Genomic DNA, 20,856 nt, shown 5'->3' with positions numbered 1-20,856 from the left:
GCAGGAGTCTATTTTGTTGGTATCCTGTGAGAAAACTCTATAAACCCAAATCTCTAGCATCATAATATTAGTGTATTATATACTACAATTGAGCAAATATACATAATAACGGAAATGGACACAATACCTGTCACCGTGCTTAGCTAACAGCAATTGTAAAGTCTGCAGAGCATCCGAAATCTCATCCTGTTTTGAGAGAATCTCTTCACTGGAAATCTAAAACAATAAGATATACCTTTGAGGGTCACCTAGAAAAGTGTTATGTAACAGCAGAAACATGCAGATCAGAATGCAACCCTTAGAGATTCCAAATCAATAAATTACAAAGTGAAACTATAAACACGACTGGTATGTCTGTACAAGGACTTAGAAAACCAACTTTAGTCATAGTGCAGGCTAAACTATATTGTACACTGGGACACATTTACTAAGGGACGTGCGCCAGTTTTCTGTCAGACTTTGCATATTTTTTTAGAGCAAACTGCTTGGACAGGTATTTAAGAAGTGCCTGTGCCACATTTGTATCACACGCGACCCTTTTGTGGCACGGCTGCACTAGGCACCATGCGACACAAATTAGGGACCGTGCGCCAACTGTGTCGCACCCCCTATGTTAAGGTACACAAAAAAAAAGGGGCTGCACTCGGAGCAGTGCAGGGAGTGTCAGATTCACGAAGAACGTGGGCCATAAATCCTGAATCTAGTGCCCTCTGTACACTACACAGTCAAAATGCACATAGTGCTGTTTGCACAGTTGTTGGTAAATGTGCCACACTGTGTTTAATTACAGGTGCCCACTGTTTTCTGGTTCTTGCGAAAAATTTGAGAATATGTAACATTTTGGTCTGTTTTTTTTCTGGACTACAATAAAATATGCACCTTCAGAGGTAAGATTGTAATGGACTGCATACTGTCCCTATACACCTGCATCCAATTTTTTTTTACATCCATGATTTGCAAATAAATTGTGTATAACTGTGTGCTACAATATCACTTGTCAATCAATCATATGTCATTACAGTTTGATGCTGTCCAATAGGTTATTCTAGTGACTGTGTATAGAAACAACTGGAAATTGGGATTTATGGTGAATCAATAAACTGTTTATTTTATTGTTGTAGCTCCAGACAAAAAAATCACTTTGCCACAGTGACAATTGGAGTTTCAAAATTTTGTGCTAGGATTATAGGAATAAAATACAGACACCTTACACCTTATGTCCACTGCAGGTTTTATTCACATGTAATCACTTTTCTTTTATTCATTTTCTAATTTTACTGCTGCTGTGGTAGCGAAAATCAGGGTCTGGCGAATAGATTGTGGATTTTACATGCATATTTTTACTTATGTTTGTGAGTATTTAATGGAATAAACTGCAACTTTTCACTGTTTTAACGAAAAATAAGGCATTTCACAGATATTATTCCAACCTGTCTCTATCGGTCTTTATTATTTTACACGAAACCAGATAATTAGCACAAAATGAAAGAATGACATTTGTTTGTAAACCTTCCTTATGCGAACCCACTCTAATTACAACTCAATATAGACTCAAAAAGCATATGAGTGATATCTGGTCCATAGACAATTCATCACACCATTTATTAAAAATATATCTCATTTTATTAACAATTACAATCTAAAAACAACAGTATGACTTTGAAGTACAATGCATAATAAATTGTTCCCGGGAGTTCAACCAATGCATCTCCACATCACAATCGCAATCAGCAAGCAGATGTTTTAAAACAGAATGTATTGCCATGTAAAGCTATTAGAGATCCACTATAAAGTGCCAGTGCCACAGTCCATCCAATCTAGCCAAACATGATTCCGTATCATCCTATAAAAGTGCTATGTGCCATTCTCCTACAATAAATGCAGTTATAAAGTCAGCTTACCCATGCTATGTGGTGTGTGGATGCCGGTACCCCTGCTTGCTGATTGCGATTGTGATGTGGGAATGCATTGGTTGAACTCCCGGGAACAATTTACTATGCATTGTACTTCAAAGTCATATTGTTGTTTTTAGATTGTAATTGTTAATAAAATGAGATATATTTTTAATAAATGGTGTGATGAATTGTTTATGGACCAGATATCACTCATATGCTTTTTGAGTCTATATTCTTTATAATTTTGGTTGACCCTGGATAAAACCGTATATTTTCTGACTTTGTTCGCATTTTTCTCATGAATAGCTTCTCTTGTCTGCACGGCTGTAGTGCTCTCTGCCTCCTGCCCCCCCTGCATTACAAGACCAGCTCAGATACAGGAACTTCAAGCAGCAGGGCGCAGAGACTTATCTACAAGCTACAGGCAAGATAAGGTCTTTATCCGGGAGAGAGGCATATAGCAGAGCTGACTCTGTGTGTTATAGGTAAGATAGCAGAGTTGAGAGTGTCATTGTGTTTTATATCCATCTCATGGATCTCAACATCTCTCATCTCTGATCTGTCTCATCTCACTTTTTCTATGTGTCAGATACTAGTAGAATGTTCAGAAGCTAAATAAAACTGTAGATAAACCATGTACCTTGATAATCTAAACACATTATCAGCACATAGCATCTCAGAGCACAGAGGAATCATGAAGTATCTACTTAGAGTTCTCGCCCACACTCTGGAATTTGACAATGACCATCACTGAGTTATAGGAGCTAAAACAGCAATTAAACTGAGTAAAATTGTAAAGGAAGGGGGTTAAAAATTGTCGTTATTGTTTAAACATCACTAGGAGATTAAAATTTGAACCCATTTAAGAAGGAATACATAAACAGAAATTTTATCTACTTGTATAGACGATTTTAGATTTTACATGTCGTTAACTAACATTTAAAAATAACACCTGGGATAGTAAATGACTGCTCTTAGCTATAACAAAATAAAATGGGTTAACAAAAAATGTTTTATTTGTATATATATCTCTATATGACTCTGAACGTTTCTGTCTCTGAGTGTCTCTGACTGTCTCTGTTTCTAACCTTCCTCACATTCTCAGTCTCTGGCAGTGTCTGTTTCTGATTGATTGTCTTTAAATTTCTCAGATTATCTCTGACTGTCATCGACTATCTCTGACAATGTCTGTATTTGTCTCTGAGTGTCACTTTGTCTATGGGGGGATTTATCAAAAGTGTCTAAGAAAAGAACTGTTCTAGTTTCGCATGGCAAACAATTAGAGCTGAAGTTTCCTTTTCCCACAGCTATTAATAAAATTACATCTGATCTCTGATTGGTTTCCATGGGCAGCTGGAACAGTTTTATCTCCAATATTTCTGATAAATCTCCCCTCTGTATCCCTATCCATCTTACCTCACACATAAGCTTCCTTATACTCATTTCCTATGGTAAATAATAAAAGCTCAGACCTCAAAGCTCAGAGCTGCATCATCAGACAATGGCTTATGGGTATGGTGGTTAATAAGTGTATTTTGGAAAGCGCAGGGTTAAAAATTCATCTCAAAACATAGTCTATGATATAACCCCGAGTCACAGAGAACAGCTGTACAAAATTTGGTGAGTGTAAATGCAACTGTGCAGATTCCTTTAGCGGACATGCCTACATTCACACATACACTCAGCTTTACATATAATAGGGCTTATTTACCAAGGACCCTCAAACGCACTTTCGTCGGATATTCCGACGTTTGCGGGGATTCGCGCCACTGGGACAGGTATTTAGAAGGGGATTTTGGCACACACGATCGCATTTTGCCGCAGCCACGCCGTCTTCCATTCGATGGGATTCGGACTGAGCGCGGAATTTAACTTACAATTTACATAAACAGTGCAAAGTGCAGTTTGCCTGTGAAGTGTGCAGTGTGAGCCAGATTCATGAATTGTCTTGAACATTCTAGCATTCCCTGCACTGCTCTGGAAGTGTGCACCATTATGGTGCAATTTGCTCATGCACTTTGTGGTGCACATAGGACAGAATTGTGGTGCACGGTCCGACTAATCACTAACATGCACTTTTTGTGCACTTTTTTCTGCCTTGTCAGACACAGTGCCACAAGTACATGTGCAAGCAGTTTGCAGGATCTTCATAGGAGAGATAGGTCAATAAAGATTAAAAAGTGGCCTATATATTGAAGTTCTGCGTGAGTTGGGATGCAATAGATTCCATTAAATGGTGAAAGGGAGGGACCTCCAAAATTATGTAATATTTATTTTTTGCTAAAAACTAAGCCAACAAATAGGTGTAATGTTGGACAATATTTATCATTCTGCATTGGACAATTAAATTTTTTAAAACAGCTTACTCTAGGTTTGCACAGTCTAAACCTTAAATAGTATTATTTAATATAACCCACACGTTTAGGGAGCTTGATGCAAGACATGCACAATTTCTGGAAGACATATTTGCCGTTTTGAGTAGCCAGGGGGAATTGAGATGGCAGGTATAAATTTCAGGTTTCTGGAATCTCTATACACTTTTTTTATGTTGACAAAAGGAAGACTGGATTAGAACAATTTTCCACTTCAGTTTAGTTCACTATAGTAATGTGTACTGGCGTTCCATATATATGTAGTGACAAGTGGCAAACATTATTAGTAAATATTTAAAAGCTTTCACATTGCATTAATATAGAGTAAAAGGATTAGCATCACTGATCACTATTCGCAAGTTAGGAAGAACACTGTACCAAGGCTTCAGTTGTAGCTAGCACCAGTCAGCTTCAGCACCAGTACTTGGCAAAAGTGGAGCTACGGGCCGTTTCTCTTATGCCAAACCAACAGCAGCACACCACTATTTCACCACAACACCATTAGTACTGCAGCAGCACCCCTACTGCTGTAACCTCTATGCATGTCTGTCTGGCCTGTGTCTATTTGTTATTGTGACTGGTATATTTTTCCCCGTATGTAATGTATTGTGGTCATGTAACCTGTATTGTGCTGTATCATATTGTCTTGTAACTGTTTGTATGCAATCAAGGAACTAGCAACATGTAAGAATCCGCCTATAGAAGTGTATTTATGTATCTGTAACATTAGGCCTGTCTCTAACTGTGTGACAATTTAGCCATACATTTCCATATCCACTCCAGTTATTAACTCTTCATGTTCCAAAATGAAACATTTAACAAGGTAAGCCACTGTAATAATCTTTTATTAGCAAAACACAAAAATGAGCTTCAATCTAAAGTGAGAAACCTGCCTAATGGTAATTCTGTCCTAGTTTTTATGTCAGCAAAATTACTTTTCCCAATTACTATGCTGTTGCAAAAAGATCACTAAAATGGTAGTTTGGGTTAGGCTGAGTTCACACCCCATTACAGCTCTATGTTGGGTGGAATGCCAACGTGCCCTCACAATGGAGGGCTACAACGAATACATACCACTGTGTACACATACAGTGAGCTACATTGTCCTGTTCCTTCCCTTGCGCCCTGAATGCAGGAGTGAGCATTGGCAGCAGTCTGCTGAGGATGTGCAGGGTGTTTTCCCCCAGTGATGTCACTGGGTTCCGCCCTGACTATACGTTTAGAAGACATTGGGGACATTTATTATGGTCTTTGAAAGGGAAAACTGGTGGTGTTTTTTTTCCCTTTCTGCGCCTCCTGCGCCTGAATTTATGAAGTATCAGAGCAACAATATAAGTGTTTTCCGACACTCTCGGCTTCTGTTCTATTTTTGTGCACAAAATTTTGCCGCCGCTTGTGAATCCACCAGTTTTCTGGCGCATGTAAAATGTATTTTACAAACACATTTTTTGCCGAAATTTGTTGCACAAAAAGAGAGCAGAAAAAAAGCTGGTCTAAGGAGTTCTAAAACTTTTATTCTGTGCGCCAATTCATTAATCTCTTGTGCCACAAACTTACATCCCACTGAAAAATATAGCACAGTTCCAGCACCACACTGCGCCAAAATTAATAAATGCCCCACACTGTCTTCAATGGCCTCTGTTTGAGAATATATGTCACTCATCAGGTGGGAGAAGGTTGGAAAGTATAAGCCGTATACAACTGGAGACAGCTGGAAACAAAAGGCATGGGGACACGGGGAGCTTTCCTGGTGCATACATTGAACAAATACATAGAGCAAGGTGTGAATGTAGCCTAACACAGATGTCATGCTTTTTCTGTTGTGGCTTGGAGCCTTGGAATTATGAAGACTTAGTCTTATTAGTGTCCAGAAGCATACTCTGTAACAGACAGGTAATTCCATATGTGAGACGCCTGTTATACCAGACCATAAAAAGGAGATCTGTAGGTTACTGAAAGTTATCACTCACAACCATTCGTCCGGAAAACTATTCATATACTAATAAAAAGTTTAACTTTTCTACATAAAGTGCCATAATTTTGCATATGTGTTGCATTGTGTAGTGTTGAATAAATATATTGTAGTAGCATTTGGCAGTTATTTCAATGTATGAACATATGAAGTTAATTTTTTTAAGGAAGTTTTTTTCTGAAAGCTTGTGTCATAGGAGAAGAGGTGTTACCCGAGGTTCCTCATAAATTCATGGGCTGAATGATGATTATTGCAAAGGACAATGGGGCACATTTACTTACGCGTCCCATGCGTTATCTCCGATCCGGACTGTCCGACGATCCTGCGTTGTGGCATGATTCACATAGCTCGTGCGCTCGAATTCCTGCAAATGTCGCTTCCCTGCTCAGGTCCGCCGGAGTTCACCATCTGCTTCCTGGTGCATGTAAGTGCATGTCTTGCGACACAATTTGACTTGTTAAATCCTGTGCGCAGTCTGAATCCGTCGGATCGTCCGTCGGCCCGTCCCCCCAATTTGTGTTGCATGAAAGCCAGCGCGATTGCGACACAATCCGATTGCGTGCAAAACAAAATCCTTCTATATGCAGCGCACATCGGAAAATGTCAGATATTCCGACGATAGTGCGGACCGCGGACCCTTAGTAAATGAGCCCCATTGCCTGCATTATGATCTAATGTGTCCTCCCTATGTTGGTCTATTGAAGAGGGCGTGACTACAGGTCATTAGATCTTGTAACTTAGCCCCTAACAGCTTAAAACGTTTTAAGACTGGATGAAATCTACAATGTGTGAAGTGACACACAGACGATTTTCTCTTTTCATATCTTCTTTGTGATTCAGGATGAAAATAATTGGTTTATCACTGCTTACCGTCTTCAAGTGCTTCAAAGAACTAGACAGAAAGTAATATTCTAAATCTGTAAAGAATTCTCCTTAGCGGAAATTGGATAAAGTCTCCTACAAACTGTAACGTAAACATTAAGGGGAAATAAATTAGCCATACTAAAATAATGAAATTGGCCATTCACCCGGTTGACAAATTGTGTCCCGAACGTACATAAAGGCATGAGGGCTCTTTATGTTCTAATAAAAAGAATGTGGAAATCTAGAACTTCTGTCCAGGTCAGGTATACTTACATCTTTAAGGAAATATACCATCAAAATGAAGCATGATAAACCAGGGGCACTTACTCATAGATCCAGGGAACTTGGCTGAGCTAATATTCTTATATTTGTTATACATGGACTCCTTCCTTCTAAAATCTACTTTTAAATTATGCTATGAACCCTTCATGCTCTGGTTTCATAGGCTGTTACACTATCTCACTCTCCCCACTGCTCCCTCAGCATTCCTCTGTACTTCAAACAAAGTTTCAGCACATAGTGGGAGGTGGGAAGAGCTCCTGCACAGTATAACAATCTGTGAAGCTACAACACAGTCAGGCTCTTGTAAGGCCCCTTTAGCACTTCTGAGTCATTAACATAATTTTAAAAGTGGATTTTAGAAGGTAGGAGACCGTGGATAACAAATATAAGAAAATTACCACTATCATGCTTGATTTTGATGGGTAGATTTCCTTTAAATCAGAATGAATAAGTCATTAAAACCTGTTTTTTCTTATGCATTTCAAACAATAGGCCTAAGTCATAAGTATCTTGTCACATTACTGGACTTCCTTTGCGTGTTTACTAGACCCATAACATTTTTTTTTTTTAAATAATGCCAATTCCATCATATAATTTAGTGATAATTTAGTGATTTAGTTATAAAAATTCCTCAAAAACACCACAAGAACCTTTTTTTCTTTAATGGGTATGTATAAAACAGATGTGCATGCCCTGTATACAAGCAATAGAACATGTTATATATGATACGATATTCACCTTTATTGCTGAGTAAACAACAAGACACTTGATTATACTTAATGTAAAATGACAGAGGTTAGGAACGCTGAATACCTGGTGCTTAGAAGTGGGTGTCATGTCTGCACTCTTTCCATCTCCTCCTTCTTTATTTAGTGTTTTAGTGACTTTAGACACCCAATTCAGTATGTCACCTGCCTTCTTTACATTCTCTCGTTTCTCCTCTTCCAATGACTTCTAGCAATAGATGCATGATGTAAAATATATATAAAAAATACACACAAAGCAAAAATGATACAGCAACATGTTCAAAAATATAATTTTGTGGAATACATTTGATTTCGCCTAAATATATAAGAATATTCTGAAAAAGGAAATGGTATATCAATATAAATTTGAAACAGCTATTATCTACTGAACCACGAGGTCTGCTCACCCACTGTGTTTAATAAGATTCATACATGATTAGCACACAGTATTTGTGGCTACCAACATTTTCATTTTGGCTATATACAGAATAAAATGACACCCAATTAGACACAGGATGGTAAGACAAGGTAAGAGAACACATTTTGGTTCATTTCTCACGGTAATTCATTCATTGGCATGAAAAGACCCCAAAGTTGTGTTTGCCTTTAAAAGGAGGACAATAGTAGAAACCATGAAAGATCATCAAATAAACACCGACTTATACTTGCTGCCTTTGCATTAGCTTGACCATCTTAGAAATAAAAGATATAATTTGACATAAATATTTGTAAACACCTTATTAACTGTGTTTCTCAATTCACTTACACTTTCCCTTAAAACATGCCTTGACATTACGGTACACTTTGCAAGCAGACTTCTGCAGTCAGTATTAAGGTCATGTAATTTCCCTTCAGATAAAATTCATTCAACCTGTGAAGTGGTAGAGCAAAGGATGGCAAAGGGAGTGTACTGTACACATTTTTGTGGAGGCAAAGTAATGTTTTAGAATAAAAGACATACTATAGTAGGACCTTAAAAAGATTTATGGCCACGAGACTAGAGCACTGGACTGCATGCAGTGAAGAAAAAAAACAAAATCATATAATGTGAAAGTATGATATACTAAATTGGAAGAAATTAAGAAACACAGCAAGCAGTAATATACATACCAAAGTATGTAAAAAGAGGTAATACAAGTAAATACAAGATTATCAGAAAATGTTCATGAACCTCCATACTTAAATGAATGATTCCAACACTTTAGCTTGACACTTGATTGCATTTCTTCTGGATAAAAATCCACAAAATTACTTCAGTGTCTTCTCATACCGGTGTTTTCCTTAGATAATCTAGTTGATCTTATTGTGAAGAAAAATAAAGGCTAGGGATTCCAACATTAAGAGGCAGAGGAGCCTCCATCAAGCGTAGTCCTGTATGACAATCATATACTGCCTTCTCTAGGGCATCCTTGTAGGACAACTTCCTCCTGGTTTTGGGACAGGTGAGGTTTTTAACATAAGACTTCTCATCCTTTAGTTTTGTTGCTGTTGGCGCATCAACTATTCCTTTTTTGATTGCATCTTCCAATGACAGTCGTGATTGTGTCCTAGGATCTACTAATCCTCCAGTTAGGTACTGATACTCTTGGCATCTGTAACCAATTTCTTTGCTTAACATGTTTAAGTTCATAGCTTCACCAGCAGATAAAATGGCTTTTGTTGTGGGATGGGTGACCCCGCTGTATGAAACCTCACACTGTTGAATTTGTTTTGCACAAACATCATCGATTAAGCCTTTGCGTAAAGCATCTGACACATTATATTTTTTCCCAGTAGAGGGATCAATGATCCCTCCAGTGCTAACCTGAGCCTCAAGACATCTAAACACAGTTATTCTATCTGCCATGTTTCTTCTCAAAGCTTTAAACACAGACACCCTTTCATTAGTTTCATAAATCCAATATCCTGCTAGAGGACTGTTTGGATCTTTACTTGGTCTTGTTTTAGATACTAAAAAGTCAGCTAGCTGAATGGCTGAAAGAGCGCCTTCGTTAAACTTAATAATTAGTGACCGGTCAATTTTACCTTGGGAAACGGCCTCTTCTAGAATAAACTGTCTTCCTGTCTTGCGATCAATTAAGTGTGCTTGTGCTTTGCCTTGGGAGTCAAAAACTGTTGAGCTCTCCCACTGACACTCATACTGTGAAAGGTCAGTATATGTTTTCTGGTCAAGCAGACCTTTTTCAAATGCCTCAAAACGTGTCATCTCTTTGCCTATACGAACATCTACTATGCAAATCTTGTGACCTCTTTCTGCTGAAAAAGCTGTAATTTGTCTTTCACCAACTGGTAAAAGGAAAGTTTTGCTTTCTAAATCAAGTACACACAATTGCAGCAAATCTAAGTAATACATACTCTGCTTATTGGTGGGAAAGTGAAAACCTTTCACATTGCTAGCTGGTTCATGCAAAAACTTTATTGTTGTATGATTTAACAAACCCTTCAGAACTGCCACTTCGGATGGTATTCGAATGCTTCTAACTGGGTCAATGACTCCACCAGTGGCAATCTGGGCTTCAAGGATCCTTTTCCCTTTCTGTCTTTCAAGTAGTCTAGCCTCAATGGCCTGGAAAACAGACAGCCGTTTGCCAGAATGAATGTATCCTAAGACAGCTTTTTCAGCTTCAAGGAGTTTTTCTTTAAATTCGTGGTCAGCAAATCCACAGCTGATGGCCTCCTCAACAGAATATTTTTTGCCTGTAGAGGGATCAATGATAAAACCTGTCACTACTTGTGCTTCTAAAAACTCAAAAGCTATCCCTTTATCAATTATTCCCTTTTTAGCAGCTAAACCAAAAGATATTCTTTCTCTGCTTGATTCAAGGTATAAACCTGCTATTGCAGTAGCTTTTGACAGGTATGTGTCGAGTTCTTTTTGAACATCTTGAACAGTTGTTTGACCTAATTCAAGCTGTTCCATTGTTTGGGCATCAAGTATTTTAGCCTCTAACATTTGTTTAGCAGATACATTTTTTCTGAGACCTTGGAAGATGAACCTATCATCAATGGTAGAACTGTCACTCAAAGAAGTCTCAGAGCCTGCATAGCTTTTGTAACTGGAGGATATAAAACCCATCTTCGGTAAATCTGCTCTCCTAAATCCTTCCAAAACATTACGTTCTTCATAAACCTGATCTTCATTGTTAAGCAAGAATTCTTTTTCCTGTTTTACAGTTGTAACTTCAACAGTCAAATCATATTGCTTGCTCTTCACTATCTGTAAATAGGAATATTTAAAATAAAGGATTTTTAGGGATTAAACCTATACATAACTTCCAAACTAATATAATTAGTATTAATTTATAATTAATCAACATTAAAATATAAATTCAATGCTTTGACTAATTAGTGTGAAACACAAAACTCTTAAAAGCCCCACACAAGCCATGCTTTTAAATAATTGCCTGAAAAGCCATGCATTCCATACAACATGTAACATACTTATATAGATTATGGAAGCCTAACTAAGTTATATATTTTTTTGAAACTATATAACACAAATTTAAAAGAGTTGTCTCACAAAATGTATTTAATACTTATAATATATATCTAACTGCTTGGACTTCCCCTTTGGGACCTCAATCAATCTAACCCCCTGTTCCTTCATATAATAAAATTAAATTAGGAGAAATTAAGGAATAATGTTGACCTCTGTACCTTCTGCGCGATGCACAGGTGATATACCGTATATACTTGTGTATAAGCTGAGTTTTTCAGCACAAAAAATGTGCTGAAAAACGTCCCCTCGGCTTACACACGAGTCAATATTCCAGCCATAAAGAGTAAAAAATACTTAAAAAATAATAAACTTATATACTCACCCTCCGGTGGCCCCGATGTGCAGGGCTGCTCCCCCGATGTCAGCGCCGCTCGTCTTCAGGCTTCCGCACCCGTCTTCTTTCTTCTGCTGGGCGCCGCCATGTCTTTCCCCCGGGCAGCGCCTAGTATGACATCAGCAGCGGTGCATCATACTAGGCGCCAGCCAGGAGAGAGCAATGGCGGCGCCCAGCAGAAGACGAGCATGAAAGCCTGAAGACAAGCGGCGCAGAAGCCTGAAGACCAGCAGCGCGGATGTCGGGGGAGCAGCGCTGCAAATCGGGGCCACCGGAGGGTGAGTATATAAGCTTATTTTTTTAATGCTGGTGGCAAGCTGTATACCACTGGGGGCAAGCTGTATACCACTGCGGGCAGGCTGTATACCACTGGGGGCAGGCTGTATACTACTGGGGGCAGGCTGTATACTACTGGGGGCAAACTGTATACTACTGGGGGCAAACTGTATACTACTGGGGGCAGGCTTTATACTACTGGGGGCAGGCTGTATACTACTGGGGACAAGCTGTATACTACTGGCGGCAGGCTGTATACTACTGGGGGCAGGCTGTATACTACTAAAGGGATGCTGTATACTACTAAAGGGACGCTGTATACTACTGGGGGCAGGCTGGGCTGGTTGGCTATATACTGGGGGTTATACTCGAGTCAATAGTTTTCCCCAGTTTTTGGTGGTAAAATTAGGGGTCTCGGCTTATACTCGTGTCGGCTTATACTCGAGTATATACGGTATATCCTTTGTGAGACAACCCCTTTGAGCAGTATGATGAAACATATAAGGACAACTTAGCATTATACCAGGTACACCAACCGCGACCTATGCAAGCCAAGATATGAATCACCATGTTAAACAAAAAAAATATATATATGCATATTAGCTGGCAGACCAAGCCGGGTGCCTAGTTAATAGAAAATTAGCAAGGAGGATATACATAAAATACCTCCATAGGTTGATCATATTTTCCTAGCTCTTTTCCAATTTTCTCCTCTTCAATTCTTAAGGTCTGAAAGGCATTCTGTAAGCTTTTATCCTTTATAGTCTCTAGCTCTGACAGCTGTTTGTATGGACTCATGTTATCAATAGATATCTGAAGCTCGGTGCTGGTCTGAGTAACATACTCTGTAAAAGGCTTTCCCTTGTCTCCACCATCGAGGGACTGTTTTATCCTGGATAGCTGCAGCTGGAGTTCCTTCTGTACAGTTTCATCATAACCATCCACATGCTTCTTTTCTTCAATGAGTGTAGAGTTGAAAACAGGAACATTGACATCAAGATGACCATCTAGCTTTCGTCTTAACATTGGAGAAGCTTTAGTTCTTTGACTAAACCCATCAAACTCTTGTTGGGAAACAGGGGAAGAAATAACATAGCTGTTTCCTTTCACTTCAAACTCATTTTTTTGAAGAGGGCTTCTTATACTATTATTTTGCTGAATCTCATTCTGCAGATATCTTAACTGGTTTATGTGGTCTTGTCTCTGCAGATCAACTTTTTGTTTTAAAGTTTCAACAGTGCGTTTGTGAACCTCTAGTTCTTCCTCCAATTTTCGACATTTTTGAACACTCTCTATTCCAGATTTTTTCTCTACGTTCAGTTGGTCTTGACATCTTTGTAATCTCTCTTGAAGATCTGAAAGATCTATTTTCATCATTTTAATCTTTTCTTCAAGAACAGCCTTCTCTTGTTTCAAGCCCACAACTTCAAGTTTCAAATTTGAATAATTATTTTCGGCACTTAAACTAGATTCCACTGACCTCTCCAATTTTTTTCTGAACTCTTCTGCTGAGTTCTTATATTTTGCAGACTCTTCTTGGTACAACATAAGCTTTTTCTGTGCAAGCTGCTCATCCACAGTCTTCTTATGAAGGTCATCTTGTGCTTTCTTTAGTTTCAAATTCAGTTCCTGAAGTTGTGTCTGGTGCTGCTGTAGCTTCTGGTCGGCTAGGCGTTTTTCCATGGTTAAACTGTTTAATTCCGATTTCAAATTTCGTATTTCCTTTTCAGAATTCAATATTGTTAAGTTTTGCTTGTCACATTTTTGCCTGATTTCATTCAGGGAGTTTTTGGATTTTGTTAATTCTTCTTCTAGTCTTTTTACCATGTTTTGGGTTTCATATTCTCCCTTGGAATGTTTTTGCAGTTGTTCACTTGTAACCCTCATTTGTTCTTTGGTACCTTCAAGCTGGGATTTAACTACATCTAAATTTTTCTGCAAATTATTTCTTTCCATGATTGTCTTGTCACACTCAGATTTCATCTTCCTCAATGTCATCTCTGTCTCATTGTGTGTTTTACTAAGCTCATCTAACTTTATTTTTAAAGAATTTGACCACTGGTTGCTTTTTGTTACCTCATCCTGCAGTTTTATCATTTTTTGTTGGTCCTCCTTCTGTGCCCTAACTGTTTGGTGCAGCTCATCTTGAGTTTTCTTGAGCTGCTCACGTAAATTATCAACTTCTCCACCTCGTGATTGTGATCTCTGTTCAATTACAGTTTTTTCTTGCTGAAGATGACTCATTTGCGAATTCAGAATTTTAACACTGCTTTCAGCTTTAGCATTGGCCCGGGTTAGTTCCTCAATTCGTTTCCGTAATTCATCCACATCTTGTTTCTTTCTTGTTAAATCTTCTTCTAGGAATGATATTTTTTGAAGACTACTTCTTTCCGACATATCTTTCTGTCTTAATTCTTCCTGCAAAGCTTTAAGTTTCTCCCTAGCATCATCATAATCTGCTTTTTGCATCTTTAGTTTATGCTCTAGGGAGACCTTATCTTGTTGTAATACCTTTAATTCCTCCTCAAAACTTATTCGAATCTTTTTGAGATCATTGGCTTCTTGTATCACTTCTTCAGCCTTATCCTGACTTTGATAAAGCTTTCGTTCTACCTCTCTAAGTTGCAAAACATAGCTTTGTTCCAATTGGTTCTTCTGTTCTATTTCAACTTTAAGCTGTTGCAACATATTATGCGTATCATCCAACTGAATTCTTAGTTGGCGATTCTTTTCATCTGCAGCTGCTTTTTGAATTTGTATTGTACTCAGTTCTGCTTTGTACTGTTTGATTTCATTCTCAGATTTTTTGTGAACCAGTGTGAGTTCATCAAGTTGCTGTCTAAGGGTTTCTGCTTTTTTAACATATTGTTCCATTTGTGGTCCTCTCATGTCTGATTCAATCACATAATGAACCTCTTGCACAGATCGTGCAGGAATCACCATCTCCTTGGAAGAGCCATAACTGTATAATGAATCTGAGTATTGTCTTTTTGTTTCATATTCCATCTTCTCCTCTACAATCTTCTTCTGGAATGCAAGGTCGCTTTCAAGGTGTTTTATCTGCCTTAAGAATTCTTCCTCTATCTCAGCTTTGCGTTTGAGTTCTGCCATTAGACTGATTTTTTTGTTTTCTAGATCTTGAAGATCAATTTCTTTTCTCTTCAAGTGCTCCTCCAGCTTCCTTCTTGCTGTAGTGCTTTCCTCTATTTGAGTCTTAAATGCCCTAAGTTTGTCCTCCACAGCATCACGTTTAGATTCTGCTTGTCGTGTGATCTGCCGTACATGTTCTAATTGTTGCTCAGCTGCTGTTTTCATTTTGACTGTGGTTTCCAGCTCTAATCGAAACTGTTGAGCCTCGTATTCAGCCTTTGTTTTTTGCAATGTTAATTCCTCTATAGCCTTTACGTGTTTTTTAATCTCCATCTCAGCAGCAGCCTTAACTTTTGGCAGTTCTTGTTCTACTAGATATTTTTGTTTTTTCACCTCTTCTAGTGTGAGCTCAAGCTCCTGAATTCTTTTCAAGAGCCTCTTGTTTTCATCTGCACTGGCTTTTTGCTGTTCTGCTAATTCTGGATATGCAGACAAGGAAGACCGCTCTGAGTATATCAGAGTCTATGGTAAAATAAAAAGGAAAATGTTAACATTTCAGAAAAGATTTCTGTTATAAAATTCAGAATGCTAAGTGCTTTATTGTTTTATGAGAAATAACTTACTTTTTAAGAAATATGATCAAATTTGATCCGAATATGAAAAGATTATATAGATAGTACTGATAATAATAAAGATAGAAAAAAACTAATTGTGTTACTTGTAGTCATCTTCCACCAAAGCTCACATCAGGTGTGCAGAAACACAGCTCACAAGCTAGATAGCAATGTTGCTGAGGCACGAGGAGTCTCTTACATGAAGACTAAGACTGCTGCATTGTACTTAGTGCAGTCAAAGAGTTGCTCTGGCAAGTCTACAACTCAGCGAGCTATCTGTGTTTCTCATCAACCAGGTAGGAGATCAAAAATTAAAATGACAGTTTGTATTAAAGAGAAGTATTTGAGACATGAAATGCATACCTCAGATAACTTACCTATTCCATCCACTTAAAAGATAAAGATCCAACCAGGTTGCTTTGTCAGTGAAGTATCAGTAGAGTAATAAGAAGTGAGACACCAAAGTCCACAGAAACACAGTACATAACGTAGAGCGAACAACATTTCTGCAGGAAGTTCAAGCTGTTATTGACAGTTAAAAGGAAAAGCCCAGCTTGTGCATAGAACATAAACCATGCAAACCCACAAAAAGCAGCAGAACATTTACAGAGGAATCTTCAGAGAACTCTACAGGTCATAAGTTGAAGCTAATGCAAAGGCAGCATATGTATTACCCTAAATGTAACAATGATTATATACGTCCACATGTTAAAAGTATCTTGTGTGAAATACCTTCTAAAAAGAGAATACACATAATCAATCTTAAACCAATTACAAATTATTCTATATATCATCATACAGTTAGATTAAATTAATTTAATAAATATTATTCTGCAAATCTCAATGGTAAAATACAGTGGTTTGGATGTATTCACTCTATAAACATTTCCAATATAAACTACCATAGGAAACGGTCATTCCAATCAAGTGTTCGATTACTTTATCTTTTTCTGGCTTAATTTACTAAAACAATTCCTGCAACTGATATTGTTGTTAATAATCTAGATTTTTGGTGTTATGCATCCCTTTTGCTAAAAACCAAATTATTTTATAAGTGTTGGATAATTATACTGTATTTCTGAACTATAAAATTGCTTTGTGCATTGTTATCACTGATCAGAAAAACTTTCAGTAATAACTATTATGAGATTAATTTTTAACTCCAATATAGAGTAACAGAAATAAACAATGCAGAGAAGTCCACCACCAAAAAGAAGGCCGACATTTACATGTTGCAGAAACATAAGGAAAACAAGTAGAAAAGTAAGGATTTTCTCCCTCACCAAAAGTGTATCATATTAAAGGAAATAACTAAAGTAGGATGTGATATGAATCTTTACCTCCTCTTCTTCCATTCTTTTTAATGTTTCTCCAGAAAATTTTATATACTGGCTAATTAAAGTCATCAATGCAGTATAACGGGTCCGAAGATCCATATACTAAAAATGAAAAAGAATAATAAATCACAATTTGCTGCATTAAGTTCCCATAATTCAAACCAAACTTATAAAATTTTGCCTACATTTTGATAAATTTGGCACAATCTTCTTCCAAGTGGAAAATTCCATTTTCTACACCACTAACTTACTAGTGTGACACTGCAAACATGTCTTATATGGCAAATAATGTTATCAATTTAATAACCTACCTCTTGTACAACCACATCTGACGAGCTCTGAAAACGCCGACGTTTCATAGGAGATTTTTGATGAGAGTCCACAAGCGCTCTGTAGGTCATCAGCTGTATTTCATAGTCCTTAAAAGCAAAAATATTTTAAATCACAAAATCTATCTATATTCTTTGATTTTCTATAATTTGCTAGATTTATCCCTGTGTATCTATGTAACCATATTTTGGTTTACTCAAACTTACACTACATTTATTTGCCTGGAATTATATACCACAGCATATAAAATACAGTATTCTTCCCAGAAGCCATCCTTCAAGCAAACTACAGTTTTATAAAGACATATAAACATAGCTGGGGTGCCATAAGTTTGGGATGTTTATGGTAAAAAGTGAAAACTATCACTATCAATGAAATAATAAAAAGTGCATACCTTAATAGCCAGAGAATACTGTTCTGAATATTTCTGGCACTCGTCCATTTTGCTCTGCTTCATCTCAATTTCAGAAATCAAATTCTGAAAAAAAAATGGAATGAGTAACAATAATATGTAATAAAGACAATCATGTATGACAAAGCAATACATTTTAGAATGGATCTTCCAAAACTCTATACAGTATATTGAAATTACACAACAAGTTTGCTGGCCTCTTCATTGTGTTATGCCGGACCTCTGGGGTTGGGAACTGTCACACTAACAATGATAATATTACATGACAATCACAAACATACAGGATCGTTAAAAAAACATCAGGTTACCTTCTGTTGATCCAGAAGTTTGGAAAGGGTCTTACTGTCCGAGATCCCATCCTGCAACTTCCTTTGTCCTTCTTCTATTTGCCTTATCCAGGAATCAAGTGCAATGTAAGACTCTTTGTAATATTTCAGAGACTTGCTTATTCCATCTAGGTCTCGTAACCTTTTAAAGGAATAAATTAATTAATGGCTCCTTTACACAACTGAACATTGCATTGCATCTAACCACAGCAAATGTATGCAAACCTGTTTTCTATCTGAGAATGTACATTCTGCCACCGCTCTGCGAGCTGGTCTGCCTTTTCTTTATGCCAGTCAAAGTCAAGATCTCGCTCCTTGTGCACCTTGAACATTTGATCACTGATACTTTTGGCTTTCTGCAATCCATCTTCCAGTGCATGAAACACTTCTCTTTTTTCATCCACCTCAGATCTCCATTGCTATATTATGAAGAAATAACAATGAATTGTTGGTAAAAGTTAAAAATAGTCTGGTAAATACAATACAAACAAAGTACAGTATTACATGCATACCTTTAATGTGGCAATCAATCGATCAATTGTATTTCTATCAGCTGTAATGACATCTTCTTCGCACAGTTTGGTCTCGTATGTTTTCACTAGACCCTCAGCTCCCTGTGTATTCTTAAGGACCAAATTTATAGTCTTTAATCTGTAAAGAATGAAAATGAAAATGTAAACAACACGTGCCACTACCTATTATCAAATTATTATATGGAACACTAGTATTTCCTTTTACCCTCCCAGGTAAATCCCTTAATTGAATGTACAGCCCCATGGAAATAGTGTTGCTCTATAAATAAATAAATGAAAGTAAGGAATATGAAAATATTTAGCATAATATTTAAATATGGAATTAAAAACTAAAATAAGGCATCTCCCTATAGAACAATGCCAAACTCTGTATGTTTATGATATAGAATTCTCAGCAATGGTTGCAGAGTCTTACAACTGAATAAGCATTTATCATTAGATCTGCTCCTTTCTAAGTCTGTCTTTGGAGCGCCGCTGCAGTGAGATTCATTAAAGTGGCTTTGGCATTTGATAAATCTGCTTGCAGTGTTTTTGCTGCGTAGGTTGAGACAATTTTTTAATATTGTGTGGTGGGATGTGTATTTTTTAAACTTTTTAAGAAATTCTGCTTAGGTTGTCAAGAAATGGCTTGCAATTCTCCCTCTTGTAAAGGTCCGTACTCCGGCTTGTATAGTGTCTATTGAGGCTGACTACAGGCTTATATCTAATATCAATGTGTTTGTTAATACAAAGCTCTGGGCAGTGAGAATTAACACTTCACTTTCAGCTTGATAGAGCTCAGAGCTGTGGATAGAGAGAGTCCTGTCTTCAGCCTACTTGACAGAACTACCTTGACAACAGAAAATTACGGTAACACAGTAACTAAGGGGCAATTTGCATCCTGTTTCTTTACGAACTAAGCAGAATGTCTTAATGAAGTAAATTAGAAAAATGTTCACTCCCACCACACAAAAGTAAAAATTAGCTATGACAGTTACTCTTTAAAAGATTTTTTTTTACTTTCCTGATCTAGGTTCCATCAAAAACATCAATGCCCTTAAAGAATACATTACATTTACCATCAAAATCAAACATGATAAACCAGGGGGAAAAAGTTGATTTTAGAAGGTAGGGGGTCATTGATAACAAACATACCACAGTCACGGGGCCTGGATCTATGAGTAAGTGTCAGTGGTTTGTCCATGCTTAATTTTGGTAGATATTCTTTAAATGACATTATGACCATGTGACTTCATGCTATGACTTAGGGTGCTGAGATGTATGTATTTTATGTAATTTTGGGTTTTACAGTTTTAACGTTTTTGATTATATTTCTAAAATACAACTTTTAGACTATTCAAGATGTGTGCCGGACATAATTGATGTATCTTTGGGACTCTAGTCCTAAGAAGTAAGTTGGTCTGAGCACTCGAACTGCACAGAAAATATTAAAGGACATTTGCCATTTTACTGATGGTAGACCTGTCCTACTAAAAAGTTCTGACTTCTTTTATTATAACTCTTCGACTGGACGAGGCTTGTAGCGGAACGGGGGAGTGAATAAATTAAAAGACAAGGTGCTCTAATTAGCATAATTTTTGTAACTCATTATTTCCTCAATTACAGCCTACAGAGTTCTAATAAAAGTAGTCAGAACTTCTTAGTAGGACACGCCTACCATCAGTAAAATTCATGGTAGATGTCCTTTAAGCAAGGAAATGGTGAGATTATTTAGACTTTTTTAGCCTTTACCAATTCATTTTACCAAAGTTACTTCAAGTACATCACAAACACAAAGAAGGCCACATACTTTTCGAGGTAAATGGAAGACATGGAATAGATTTGGCTCATAGACTGGACAACAACATTGAGCTCAGCTCTCAGAGCATCAATTGATGGAGAGGCAGCAGCTTGGCTGAAGAACTCCTCACATTTATCTGAAATCGCTGATAAATCTACTTTCAGATGGTCCAGATCCTTCTTTAATTTCTGTGC

At 37.4% G+C, this 20,856-nt stretch overlaps 1 protein-coding gene across 27 annotated transcripts in view; it reads right to left on the bottom strand.

Annotated features, from left to right (window-relative positions):
• Positions 1–20,856, bottom strand: part of DST (dystonin) — a 385,421-nt gene that overhangs the window by 129,944 nt on the left and 234,621 nt on the right. For 24 of the 27 annotated variants that reach the window (XM_072142226.1, XM_072142233.1, XM_072142231.1 and 21 more), the window contains 9 exons: positions 20,672–20,850; positions 18,862–19,000; positions 18,575–18,768; positions 18,332–18,491; positions 18,006–18,089; positions 17,593–17,700; positions 17,285–17,383; positions 8,199–8,339; positions 128–216 (listed from right to left, as the gene is read on the bottom strand). In XM_072142226.1, the coding sequence (XP_071998327.1) occupies positions 128–216; positions 8,199–8,339; positions 17,285–17,383; positions 17,593–17,700; positions 18,006–18,089; positions 18,332–18,491; positions 18,575–18,768; positions 18,862–19,000; positions 20,672–20,850 (1,193 nt within the window). Of the gene's footprint in view, positions 1–127; positions 217–8,195; positions 11,349–12,906; positions 15,853–17,284; positions 17,384–17,592; positions 17,701–18,005; positions 18,090–18,331; positions 18,492–18,574; positions 18,769–18,861; positions 19,001–20,671; positions 20,851–20,856 lie in introns of those variants that run through there. The other 3 variants (XM_072142244.1, XM_072142253.1, XM_072142251.1) reach the window with 1 other exon arrangement.

Source organism: Engystomops pustulosus, chromosome 3 (assembly GCF_040894005.1).
Source record: "Engystomops pustulosus chromosome 3, aEngPut4.maternal, whole genome shotgun sequence".
NCBI lineage: Eukaryota > Metazoa > Chordata > Amphibia > Anura > Leptodactylidae > Engystomops > Engystomops pustulosus.
The sequence above is the reverse complement of the archived record's forward strand: the minus strand, read 5'-3'. Positions and strand labels throughout refer to the sequence as shown.